At 41.3% G+C, this 14,132-nt stretch overlaps 1 protein-coding gene across 3 annotated transcripts in view; it reads right to left on the bottom strand.

Annotated features, from left to right (window-relative positions):
* Positions 1–164: 164 nt before the first annotated feature.
* Positions 165–14,132, bottom strand: part of BCAT1 (branched chain amino acid transaminase 1) — a 54,376-nt gene continuing 40,408 nt past the window's right edge. For all 3 annotated transcript variants that reach the window (XM_059471858.1, XM_059471857.1, XM_059471859.1), the window contains 4 exons: positions 12,016–12,101; positions 10,261–10,401; positions 9,453–9,527; positions 165–5,444 (listed from right to left, as the gene is read on the bottom strand). In XM_059471858.1, the coding sequence (XP_059327841.1) occupies positions 5,403–5,444; positions 9,453–9,527; positions 10,261–10,401; positions 12,016–12,101 (344 nt within the window). In that variant the 3' untranslated portion in view covers positions 165–5,402. The remainder of the gene's footprint in view (positions 5,445–9,452; positions 9,528–10,260; positions 10,402–12,015; positions 12,102–14,132) is intronic.

Genomic DNA, 14,132 nt, shown 5'->3' with positions numbered 1-14,132 from the left:
CAGCCTTGCTTTGCTGTCCTTACATGCCACACTTCATCCACATTTTATTTTTTCTTTTAGTCCAACCTTCAAGAATTTATTTCATAGCAGCTCCCATCTCTGGGATAATTACACTTAGTTAGCTGCACTCAACACCCATGATTTCATAAGGTGCCACAAACAGATGCCAATTAAATTCCTTTATTGGAGACAGAAACATTGAATTTGAATACAGAACATTTGAATACAGATCTGATGAAGGAAAACTGCAAATAGTATAGACTGTTTCTACTGCCAGCAAAATACAGTTCTTACAGGATGTACAGACACACGAATATAGTGCTTCTTTCATGCCAGATGGTCACTACATAACAATGCCATTAGGAGCTCTTAATTGTGCTTCTAAAAACCTTTAGAGAAGAATGAGGTAGAGTTTCCTTTAGTTTATCCAGTACTTTTTCACACATCTGTCCTTTACTGCTTTTATATGCTTCAGATTCTTGTAAAATACCCAGTTAACTTTCAGCATGTGAGAAAACAGAGACCCTTCAGAGGTGTTTACTTCTCCCTCCCTAGGCTGCTAATTTCCCACTACAATTTCAGTAACCACTTCTGCACCCTCCTAAAAGCCTCAAAGCTCAAGTAGGTTGGGACTTCTGGCTTTCCAACAGAAATTGTCTGTAAACAGCTTCAGATGAAACTGTAACTTGTCCTCATTACGGCAAAGAACTTCCTGCATTTTGTCACCCAGTGGCCAAGGTGAGTCCAGGAGACAAAGGGAACAGATCCACCCTTTGTGAACTTTCTGGACTAGGAAATGGTGTTAATGGTGTGTTTGTCTCCTGCTTGCAGCTCCAGTCCACCACTGGGCTTAACACAAATGATGGGAAGAGAATCCACCAGTGACCTGTTAGATGGTTTGGAGCATCAGCTGTTTGACCAAATATTCCACTGTTTTACAAGATATAAAAGTGCTGCAGCTTTCAGTGAAGATACAGGGGCCCAAGCTGAAAATGTAGGCACAGATGGAGGTGTTTGAGCAGGTGAAGAGCATTAATACCAACTTAAATCCCAACATCAGTCTCTGATCCTGCTAGACCTGTGGTGTCCCTCAGTGGACTCACCAAGAGTGGATGTGATGTGCTGCTGCCCTCCTGCCTCACTGGCCTGAGGGGTATTTTCATTTTCACTCTTGCTCCTCTTCCTGACACAGCAGATTTTCCACTCACTGCTCTGGTCTTTGCTGCCAGCACTCAGTACTCAGTTTAGCACAAGCAGGGTGCACTTATGTCACCCAAAATGATCACAATTCTAGTGGTGACCAAGTCACAGTGACCGGGGGGTTTGGCATACACAAAGAAGGTGATTACATAAAGAATAAGTATGTTTAAGCTACTGCAATGTGATAGTGTAAGACAACAGTTCAGCAAACACTGCATCAGAACTCTAAAATGAAAAAACAAAATTTTTATAAAAGGTGCAAAGTTTAAAAGACTCCATGTTCATACCTCAATCACTTTGATTGAGCAAATCTGTTTCTGCAAGACAGGACCACCTGAGAAAAGCTTCTGAGCTCCTCTACCTCCCCCTGAATTCAAGAGGGCTCCTCCTCTAATTAAGCAGCTCTGAGATCAGTCCCAGCTGTTTTTCTGTCTACCTCTTGGAAGACAGACATTTCAAATAACTTGCACTCCAAATGACTTTCAAGTATCATATTTTTCCAAATTACCATTCCTCATGCCTGAGGATAAATAATAAAACTAATACACAGGAAAGGATCTGTGATATCTCTGTGTTGAATTGGGCAAACCCAACAAGAGGTTATGTACAAAGAGGAGGAGTGGCTGATAACTGATTTTGGCTTGAGACAGTTGAACAGGTGTAAACAATGGCTGGGCAGAGAGATCTCACTACCTTGCTTTTGTCTTACCACTCTTTCCTTCTATAGCCCAGAAAAAATTCTGTTTGCTTTGCCCTGCTCTGGACTGACCAGGCTATCTACCCCAGGAACCTTTATCAGCATCCTCACCTGGCTCTGTCCCTGCCATTCTCAAGGAATTTGCCCTCACTGCAGTTAACAGTCTGGTTAAATAATGCCAGTTGCTGAAGCCATAATTCTTGGCACCAGAACAACTTGCATGAAATGCCAGTTTCATGAAAATGCTGTTATTTGAAGGACTTTTTTCTTAGTCATGAACCATGCTAACCAAACTTAAGATTAAGGACATGCTCAATACTGAAAATAATAATCAAAATAATGCAGAGAAGAAAGAACATATGAAAATTAGATTTCAGTATTATCATTTTAAAGTACAGTGTTTGTAAAACATAAGCATGTGAAAGGCCGAATCTCATTTGATCAACCCAATTAAACATTAAATAATCACAGCCAATTATGCAAATATCCCACAACAATATTAATTTGTTGATTTTTTTTTTAACAGTTTCAAATTTTCCTAATGTTAGACTATCTTATGTCTTAAATGATCAATTACCAGAACCATAACTAAGTGATGAAGAATGGATAATTGCCTAGTTATGATGTACCATACTCTTTCTATGTAAATCTGTTGCAATTAAACAAATAGGGCACATGGAGAAAAGATGTGCAGATGTTCTTTTACAATCTGTTACTAGCTCAGGGAATACCACAGCTCCCTCCTAAATTTTACAAGTAAAAACAAGGAGAATGCAATACCAAATACTGATTGTTATTTACACATGTTATTTCTTTCCTTTGATTAATGGGATAAAATGCACTGCCACAATTCAGAGTAGGACAGCAGGCAACATCAGAAGAATTTCCTGTACTATACTGATCTGTCAGCTCTCTTATTTAGGTTTCAAAGTTTAAAATCTAAAACCTATTCCCCTGGATTCCACTTGGAAACAAGCATGGCCTTGAGCTAACACAGAGCAAGGCAATAAACCAAGATGTTAAAGACAACAACACACACCCACTCCACGTTTTCATTCTTCCCTGGGAGAAACGGCCACTCATTTCTGTGGGTCATTCCACTACCAAATCTCCTCATTTTGAGTCTCCATTAGCAGAAAAAACAGAGGTGTCTGTCTGGTCAGTGCAGCAAACAGTGCAAAACACAACAAATGAAACCACCTGGTTCATGTTAAATAACTTGCAACCAATTTAACAACTTAACCAATTTAACAACTTTCAGGTTTACATTTCAGTAAAGTAATTTTTCTAACTGGTCCTTATTCATTCTGCCTAGTGAATAGATTGCTGCTGGTATACTGAGGCCTTCATGGGGATTTCTGATATGTGGTATCATTTATCAGCTCTGTCAAAGCTGAGATGTTCAGGTATTGCACAACCACTTTGCCATGCATCTGAACTTAGGAATTTTCACTTTTCCATTTGCTGATAAATCAAAGATGAACTTAAGGGAAGGAATAGATTGTTCACTACCAGTAAGCCACAAATGGCTGCTCATTACAGAATCTTCAGAGAGCTCCACTCCACACTCTGGTCAAAGGCACACTTTAATTTCAATACTGATCTCATTGGATAAAACTCTCTACCCCATGTTGCACCTTGACATATTCCCCATGTTTATATTCCAGCCATCTAATTAAATAAAAGCAAAGACTTCTAGTTAAATAAAAGGAAAGACTACCAGCAGCTTATAACACATAGTAAGATACTGAACAAAGACCAGCACGGGATACAAATTCAAACGTCACAACACTATGGCTACTATGAGTGAAACAACATTTTGTGCTTGCAGTTTTAGACTAAAGAAAAAATTATCCATCAATTTTTACCAACAGTTACATTGTCAGAGAGAACCTTCAACTGTTCTTCATTAAAAGATCAGATTGGGCTGCAATCAAAGACAGGAAAAATCATCTGAGGGAGCAGAAGAAAGTGATGGCTAAGGAGGGGTCTTCAGAATGTGACCAAAAATGAACAGGAAGCCATAAGGCTGCTCTTTAACAGCTGCATAAGGCATGGATGGTCCACTAGAAATTATATTTTACTTTTTAACTATGTTAACAAATGCCAGTAACTACAAATGAGAGAGATACTGTTGGTCTTAAAAAAATTAAAGTGCTAAATGTTTCCCTTAATACTGGTGCATCTCTACTGCAAACTAGAACAAGAAATGTTTCACTTCTACTTCTTATAGGACTCCAATAAAGTGTCAATAAAGTTCCACCAGTTTTATACTGAAGTAGCACTTTGGAACATTGATAGAGAATATGGTTATCCTTTTTGGCAAGAGGTATCTTAAAGCTGTTCAACAAAGCTGTGTGCAGAAGGAGAGAGCTAATAAATATTACAGGATGGTCGTTGGTGAACATTTGCAGAAGTTACTTCCCCAACTGTGGCTACATGCTCTGTATTGCTTCCAAAGAATCAAGGCTGCATGTGAGAAAGCAGCAGTCTATGAATTATCTGCTTAACTAGAATGAAATCAGGTTTTGAATGAAGCCTCTTTCCTCCCAGACATGTTCTGCTGACAACACTGCTTGCTCCTTAATGGGAAGGCCCTTCTGCAGTACATGTGGCAATGGAGGCTGGATACAGTAAGTATGTGAAAGGGACAAGGAAAACATTTTTGTGATCTAAATTACGTGAGTGGGTGATGGAAGAAACTCCTCAATCCAAAGGTTTCGCTTATTTGAAGAATGGTTCAATTTTCACAGCCAAAGTTGTCTAATCTCATTTTTCTGGACACTCACCTGTAAGGTAACACTGTGTCTGCAGAGCCCAGCTCTGCTAGGCCAAAGGGGAACTTTTATCTCATTTTTAAAAGCCTGACACGGCCTTTTAGATCATGCCTAGGAGGATGTACTCAACTCTCAGAGAGAAATGCACTGCCCTAGCAGGCACTGCAAATCCCCACAGAGGGAAGGGCAAGAGGCCAACAGGAACCATCCTGCAGAATTTTGGGCTAAAGAACAAAGTTATTGGATAGAGTAGGAGGGCATCTAACAGGCTAGGCAAACTCAGGAATCTCCCATAGCAGCAGAGTAAGAAAGGATGGAGTGTATGGCTAATTTTGTTTCCCAAACACAGAGCAAAAGGCAGAATAATGCCAACAGAACCCTGTGGGCAGCTAACAGGCAACATCCTCTGTTGGTGGAGGCAGTAAACAAACCAAGCTGAAGAGCAGTTGAAGAGCATTTTACAAGTTTCCAGACTGTATATAAGGAGGCACTAAGAAAACCATTGGGAAAGTTCTATTGCTAACATTTAGCACCTCTACCAAGAAGACAGGCTTCTACCAAGAGGATTACAGTAGAAATCAAAACGATTGTGTTCACGTTTGCCAGATTGTGGAAACAATCATCCTGGGGAGCAAATTGATACTGGGACTATGCTACACACTGGCAGCTACAGAATTTGTCACTGTTCAGATGTCAGGTGTGTCTGGAGGCTCTGGACTCTGCCACCTTCATGGCACCACCATTGCCCAGTCGCTCTCTTCTCTTCCATACTGAAACAAAGCAAAAAATGAAGTTTAAGAATAAAAGTTAAAAGAATCAGTGTATGTTTATTACAACTTTTTAGGTCTATCCATAGAAATGTTCATTTCCACTGCTCTTATAGTAGTTTACATTATTTTTTATGCCTTTACCTGCCTCTGATTTGGGCACAGACTAGAGACAGCTTGCTTTACCCATATTACACTAGCTGATTTAGGAAGGAGCAGAGATGATACTCAGCACACATGACACAGAACAGCCCTGCTTCACTTCCATCAGTTTAATGCAGTTACTCCCTGAGGCCTGCTCACTAATTCACTCAGAAGTATGCCTCTGCTCAAGCTCCAATAAACAAACACATTTCATTTTATTTCTTTTTATTGTCAAGGTGGCTTTTTATTACAGCATTCTGATTGAATGTAAAATAAAACCATCACAAATACCACAGAGTGCAATTAGGGAGAATTGTAATCCAAAATAAAACAAGTTGTCTTTCTGTACACAAACAAATGGGATCACCAGGCAGAAATGAAGGCAACCTATGGCATGCAGCCACATCCACTTCCAGGGGAGCATTCAGCCCCAAGGCAGCACTTCTGACAGCTAGACTGGTTCCATGTTCTAAAGCTCTGTCAGAAGTCCTGTAAACAATGCTCCAGAGAGACCCCAAAACACACACAGGGCTCAAGCAGGTAAATAATTCAGAGGTGAGGGACAGCAGCAGATGGGAGTCCTTTCCCTTAGAGTGTTATATTCAGGGAGCTTAAAAACACCTTCAACCAAGAAATGAAAACTGATTTTAGAGGCTTTATGTAGGCCAAAAAGATCACTTAATTTCTCCAGAGTGGAAAAAAGGAAGTTCCTCCAGTACCGGTTCTGCATCAGCAGGAAAAGTGATAACAGGTCACTAAAGCAGGGAAAAGACAAAAGCTCCAAGTCAGGATGAGCCAGAAGAAAAGCACTTCTAGATCCACAAAGGAAAGGTGTTCAGTGGGTTTGTGTTTTAGCCTTACTCCACCAGGCAAGGCTCTAACTGACCTTCAAAATTATCACATCTACTTCTTCTTTTCATTATTAATTCTGCTGCTCCTTTTCTGCAGCTGCAGTTATCTATAAATTTTGTTATCTTTAGGCAGCAGTATCATCCAATGCTCCAATACAGAAATTGTGGCAGGGACCAGTCTGAGTTGCCATTTGATAGAGTTTGCACCTGCTCCCAGAATTCAAGGGAGAATGAAGCTGCAATACCACAATGAAAATAATTTCTTTCTGCAAATAAAATCAGATTTAGCTTCCATTTTTAATTCTGTCAAGGGCTTTGTGATCTCAGTCTAGTCAATCGAGTCCCTCTTCCACTGTGCACCACTCCTTGAACAAATTTTAATTTGTAAAAATTAACACGTACATGGTCCTTTCCTGGTTGTTTTTCACTGCCCAGAGAAAGAAAGAGGCTTTGATTAAATGTCTCTTCTCTGCTGTCTTGCCTGCAGTGTTTAAATGTATTTAATATCATGTAGCACAAGCAATATAGCATATTCTCTATCCATCCCTTCCAAGTTGCAGCTTAATCCCTGTCATAAAGGGCACAGCAAAAACTTGTTTATTCTCAAAGCATAGGTGCAAACCCACAGAAACATGAGTGGTATTTCAGTGAGTGTATTCCCACAGTAAAAACCTCATCTCTAAATCTTATAACTCAAACAGCTATGGGAGAGTGTACTGTTACTAATTCATTCATAAGCACACCATTAATTTATATAATGTATGTTCTTCAATTTGAAGTCTTTATCAGGCTTTAGTAACCATGATATCCATTCAGTGACAGGAAGGGAAATGTGCACTGCAGTGCCACCACTGTCTCTCTCAAGTGGCATGAGAAATTGAATCAGTTCTGCCCATGAGGTTCTAATTTGTCACTCCAGCTCTGGTTCCACTGAGCAGCTGCTCACATCTACAGACATCGCACTGAACAGGGCAGACTTGCAGGAGAGCAGCATGAAACCACACTTGGAAACACAACAATGGAGAGAATATGGAAATAATAAAAGCAGCATGCGGTCTACCCAAGGGAACTGGTATGAAAACAGTGGATATGGAGCCTGCACCTTTGGTCACAGGTTCACATGCAGAACGTGGTGGTGCTGAGAATTTTCACTTTTTTACAAATTCCCATGGTTCAACATGAAATGGATACACTGCCCCAGTTCAGGCCACAGAACAGCACACAGACCAAAGCTGTGTTTGACTGTGATTTCTACTCCACTTTATGCTTCAAAACTGGAAGATTCTTTGGAATAACAGCCTCAGGTTGTCCAAATGATTTGACAATAATCCAGTGATAATGCAAAGAGATCAGTTATTTTCCCTCCTGGTAGAGAATATAGAAGATCTTGGTTGAAGATTCTCCTCTGACATTTTAAGGTTATTATGTAGTCCCTTTTTTGTGTCACAGCATTGTTTTCTGTGCAACATCATGGGGTCCTTCTGAATATGAGCCCAGCTCTCCAGAGATAGAAAGGTGCAGAAACACAACGAGCAACCACTGATTGACTCTTAATGGGGAAGAAACCACCAACCTCTTTAAAATCAATTATTTTAAAAATGGTTTTCAATGATTATGTGTTCTAACTCTCCTGATTTTTTTTTTAAAGAAGGAAGAGAATCCAAAATTAAGCATAGACATAAGAGCCCAGCATTTTCCAGGAGTAACAAATTTACTCCTGGCATGTAACTGATGAACACAGACTGGGTGCACAGCTAAAATGTGAAAAAGTCCATATCAACAGGCAAGTGAAGTGAAAAGGTCCCAGAAAGATAATGTTCAGCAACAATCCACATTTTCCAGCCTCCTCCTGAGCCTTGGCTGGTGGTGGAACACCAAGGTAATAAGGCAAGAGGCAATGGACAGGAACTGATGCCCAGGAAGTTCCACCTGAACATGAGGAAGAATTTCTTTATTGTGCAGTGACCAAGAACTGGACAGATTGTCCAGAGAGAGTGTGGAGTCTCTCTCACTGGGGATATTCCAAAACTGGACACAATCCTGGGCCATGTGCTCTGGGATGACCCTGGTGGGCCCTTCCAGCCTGATCCATTCTGACCTCTGTGATCAGAGAGGGCACAGAGGGACCCTCAGGAAAAAGGCTGGATATCTTTCTGTCTTCCACTGCTCACTGTCTCAAGGGAGAAAGACACAGATCACAGGATTACTGGCAGGAACATAAAAATTTTAGTGGCAAATCTAAGAACACTTGGAGCCAAAATTGTAGAATGGAAACAATCAGAGTCAATTTCAAGAAATCCTGTCAATACTGCCAAGCAACCCCTATCAGATCTTACATAAAGGGGCTTTGTAACTTGCCAAGCTCTTCTCCTATCCCCAAACTCCCCACATCATAAACTACACTAAATAAGGAAAAAAAAACCCAGGAAACTTTAATAAAAAGGACCGTCACCTGCTGCTCACTGACTTCACCTGAAATGGTTTCTGAAATGCCCAGACATGGAGATAAAGCACAGATTCCAAACAGACTTTGATATTTAGCACATGACAGAGGATGGAATTGCTTTAAGAATAAGAAGTGATCGCGTGATTGGAAAGATAATGAGAAAGGGAAATGGTGATGAGCTGGCTGTGCCCAGTGAGTGTTTAACTGCCTCACTGATTAACCTGTACTCATTTGTGATTGTGGTTAAGATGCTTCATAATCCTGTCTTCTTCCCCTAAAAAGCAACCTCTAACAACAGTATTTGATTTCACTGATAACAGTAATATCTTGCAACTCTTACCCACCTTCCAAGACGAGTAGGGGAAAATCACACTATACTTCATCTCTATGCTTCATCTCTACCATACTTTCTCCAGGAAAGAAAACTGGCAGAATCATCACACTACACAAAGGATCTACACTATTATATAATGCCATCTCTAGCAGCACTACCAAAAATATTATTTTCCATTCCTTTCAAACGTTCACCTTTTATTATTTTACCTGATTACAGAAGAGGAAACACCTTACCTGGATATCAGTTAGCTTATTCAGGAAACGGGTTGTGACTTCAGGCCCATTCTCCATGGTTGGGATGTGCAAGTGCTGGCATGGAACAAAGGAGAGGAAGAAGGGGAGAGAAAGAGAGCAACATGTTATTACATGTTATTCTTTATAGCTTTACATATATGTGAATACCTTATGGTTGCCAGAAGTTTTAATAAATATTTATCATGCTGGCCAGCCCTCCTTATGAGTAGGAAAGGGTGGTTAGTTTGGGGTTTTGTGTTGGGTTTTTGGTTGGTTTTTTTAAACAGGAGGGTGTTGCTAAGCCAGTGAAATGTCAAAGAGTTAAACTGTTATGCTCTTGTTCAAGAAAGGCCAACCTAAGCCTTCCAAGAGATCTGTCCAAAATGGAGGGAATATTGTGCAGGCAGGAGAGGTAACATTATATACAGCATTTCGTTTCAAAGTGTATTGTGTAGAAATACAACACTTATATTTACAGTTCTTCTCACTCAGCACCTCCATGTCTCATATTATGTTAGCACCAGGTAACGTCAATACATTTATTCTACTTTATTAATTCAGGAAGTATCACCTAAGAGATATTTATTGTACTTATCATGTTGAGTGGACAAAGCACAACCTTTTATGCAGCTGCACTGCCCCAAGTGCTCTGAACTAACTTTGTGCAGACTAAACAGCACCAAATCAGCTTTACAGCCTGAATGCCTGGGGAATTCCACCTGTGCAAGAGAAATCTCCCACACTTGCAAATAACTGAGAAAATTCAGAAGAAAGAAGGGATAAAAAAAAAAAAGAGACATTTCCTTACCTTGCCCTTATATAAAATTTTGGAGATGGGACATACAATGCAGGCTGTTCCAGCACCAAACATCTCCTTCACTCTGTTCTTTTCCAAGGCAGCTGTCAGGTCACTCATGGTGATGTATCGCTCAGACACTTTGAATTCTCCCTGCACAAAAAGCAGCAACCATCAAAATTAGAAAAACTTAAATAAAAACACTACTGTTTTTGTTTTCTGAAACACTTCCAATAGGACTTTAGCCTAGTGACAATAAGTCAAATTTTGACTCTGATCTTGTGATCATTTTCAGTCATGCCAGTGTCACACAAGATGGATTTTCATCAAAAGAATGCCCTACAAAGGTGCCAGTGGTTTGCCAGATGCAATGCTGATGATTAAGTGGCACTTCCCTCTGGTTTGGTGCAGAGTATCACATTAGGGAATAACAAAGAACAATTGTTATGGGACACTGGATCTCTCTCCTCATGGTCTCTAGCATGTTAGAGTTTGTCCAAAAATCACTAAATTATATCAATTTGCATCCCACTCTCAGATAATTCCTAAGCAAGATACATTCTGTTGATTAATTTCACCTGCCAAGCCAATTTGTGTGATGTATTTTTTTAATCCCTAGTGAAACATTCCACTGTAGCCTGCACACAGCTGTCACATACAAAAATTAACTGTACTACAGGTATGAGTAAAGCCATTTGCACTGCAGTCTTAATACTGGGAGTGTTTTACCTTCTACAAGGGTTGAAGAATGCATAGGAATCAACTGAAGGGATGTGTTTCAAGAAAAAAAATGAATGTCAGACTTTGCAATTTTCATTTCATGTACACGGTACTCCTGTTATCTCACTCTGAGCATAACCCCAGCCCAATCCAGGACACAGGATCCTGAGCTTGATGAACCTCTGGCTGTGCAGCATCCTTACCCAGGCTGCAATAAAACCTCTGAACACAGCAAGGCAGAGTTTGCTGCATTTCAAGACATGACCCGGTCCAAATAAGCTCTTGGATTGCTGCACTACAGAACAGGAACAGGAGGCAGACAGATGACTGCAAGACTGTGGCTGGGCAGGCTGCATGCTTGTTAGCAGAAACAAGGTTGGAAGCATGAGAACTAAATGCACAAATAATGAGCTGATGACTGAAGTGCAGCTATGGTCATGCACAGTAATTCTTTGTTTCCTTGCTCTAAGTGTTAAATACTGCATGGAGCTGCCTTAACAAGCTTGGTATTGTTCTGTGTGACAGGTGTGGGTGTTCTGGTGATGCTCCTGAGAATCCCTGAATGAGCACACCCTGAGTTCCCTTAGGTTAAAGGACTGAGTGCATGCTCAGCCAGTTCTGTCAGCAGCACCAAGCTGTGTGGAGGGGCTGACAGGCTGAAGGGAAGAGGGGATATCCAGGGGGATGAAACCCCTGAAAGCAGGGTTTCTGCCAGGCTGGACACAGCTCTGAGCAATCTGAGCCAGCAGACGATGCCCCTGCTCACTGCAGGGAGGCTGGAATAGATGGCCTTCAAAGTCCTTTCCAATGCCAGGCTGGATGGGCTCTGGGCAGCCTGGGACAGTGCAAGGTGTCCCTGCCATGGCAGGGGCTGGAATGAGATGATCTTTAAGGTCCCCTCCAACCCAGGCCTTTGTATGATCCTAGGAAGCCAGACTGGTGTATGATTGCATGATATAACCAAATCAGCTGAACTTTAACCAGAAATGTTGACTTCTGCTGAAGTTATAACCTGACAATTGAAACCACTGCTGCCAAAGCACTCACCCAGCTGCGTGCCAGTTCCAAAATGCTCTGCCTTGTCACTCCTGGAAGGATGATGCCATCTAAAGGTGGCGTGGCCAGCTCATTTTCTGCCAAATAAAAAAGCATTGGTTGAAAAACAATCAAAGAAACAAACACAAGTTTACTGATATTACACCAAACACGTGGGACCCTTCTAGCTCAGGATATTCCATGATTCTGTGCCACCAAAAACAATCCCTGCCCTGTAAGATGCGACATTTCTCAGAGTTCTGCAAGAACACAAACAGATACTCAGTTCAGTAAGTTGTTGTTGAGTGTTTAGAACATTTTATATTCACCTTTTATTATAACCTTTAATATTAATGTATTAAATATGTTTATTCCTCACCTTTTGGGCAGGGAAGAAACATTAAATACATTAATATATACATGCCTAATGCCTTGGAGGTGGTTTGATTCCCCAGTGTATTGTATATATAACTGTGTGACTGTTTAATGCAGCCACCTCTGGATTCATTCATTTGGACTCTCCTATCAGTGCTTCCAAGTTCCTTTTATGAGGATCCACACACACACCAGTAATAGGTGTAACCTGCCACGCCAGAATGTACAGAAATGCTGCCCTAGAACAGCCTGTATGCTCTGCTCTGGTTTCACTACCCCAGTGTCACTCTACAACCTATCCCAGACTTCTATTTCCATCAGCCATCTCTTCTTCCTCATACAGTCAGGAATGACAGCATTCCCTTTTTGGAGTCTGCCTACCATCACTGCTCTTTGTGATGCATGCCTGGTCCGTATTCTGGCACAACTATCACAAGGGAAAGACTTTAAAAGCTTCCATGAGCCACAGGACTCACCTGACTCTAAACACTGCAAACCTGAAATTCTGCATTTGTGACCCAGTCACAATCTAACACACACCTTTCTTTAGCAGAAAACTTCAGATACTGTGGACTTTGCCACCAAAGACTGATTACACTTCTCTGTCTGGTGATGTTGCCACAGATCTTGCCCAGGATCTGTTTAAGCTCAGTAACATATATTAATTGATTTGAGCTAGTTTGAAAATGTGCCAGGTCAAGCCAGCTGCCAAACAGCACTGAGCAGACAGGACATGAAAGTGTCAGAATGTTCCCAACAGGCTGCTCTGTAGAATTCTGTAAGAATGCATGTGATGCCTCCCAGCCTGGGGCCAGGGAACATCTGCTCTGGCAGGGATGGTAACACCATCCAACAAGGCATGCCAAAGCTCATCCTCCCTGGGAACTGATGCCAAAGCAGGCTCCACATGACATCAGTGTGTCCATCTCCCAAAAAACAGACTGTGAGCTCACACACTCCACTTGCCTTCTGAGTTATTTTGATAGGCTTGAGATGTATAGCTGCAAAAAGCAGAAGGAAAGCATCTGAGGGGCAATGTCAGGGTTTCTCTTCAGCTGCCTCCTGTTATTGCTCTGCTAGCAGCACTGCCTGCCCAGTGCCCTGGTACACCTGTTAAAGGCTTGCTCTAACAAGAGAATTCCATTAGAGAGTTTAAAGGGGTTTTTAAAATGAGCTCTTCCATGTTACACAACTGCAGCTTTGCCTATGAACACAGAGCAGGTAAGACTGCACTCCTGGGATGCCTTCAGGACTAGCCAGGCTGTAACAAAGCTAAGAAATTCATCCAAACATGTATTTTACCAAAGTGATACATTCCAAGTGAACTTCAGGATCCAGGACAACCCAGAAAGCCCCGTTTTCACTGATATTAACAGCAAATTTCTTCTACCAGCTTGTCCTGGGTCTTTGTCCTTACTTCCCTCAGGCTTTTCTTCAACTCTTCCCTCATGCAATCACCGCTTTGCATCTGTCTGTTAATTTGCCTTCCACAAGTACTTTTTCATCCTTTGCTTTATCTGCCACCTCATGCATTTGCTGCTCTCCCCTCCACTCTGTTGCTGGGGCTCTCTACTAGAGCAGAAGCTGCAATCCCGATTTTGTTAGCACTGTAATTGTACAAGACATTCCTGTGGCACAACTCATGTTCCAACTACAGAATACTTAGCAAACTTGCCTTAAATTTTACCTGATTGTTTCAGAGAATCTTTTAAAATATTTACTTTTTATTTATGTAATTCTGAAGTGGGGACCTT

Source organism: Ammospiza nelsoni, chromosome 5 (genome assembly GCF_027579445.1).
Source record: "Ammospiza nelsoni isolate bAmmNel1 chromosome 5, bAmmNel1.pri, whole genome shotgun sequence".
Taxonomy (NCBI): domain Eukaryota; kingdom Metazoa; phylum Chordata; class Aves; order Passeriformes; family Passerellidae; genus Ammospiza; species Ammospiza nelsoni.
The sequence above is the reverse complement of the archived record's forward strand: the minus strand, read 5'-3'. Positions and strand labels throughout refer to the sequence as shown.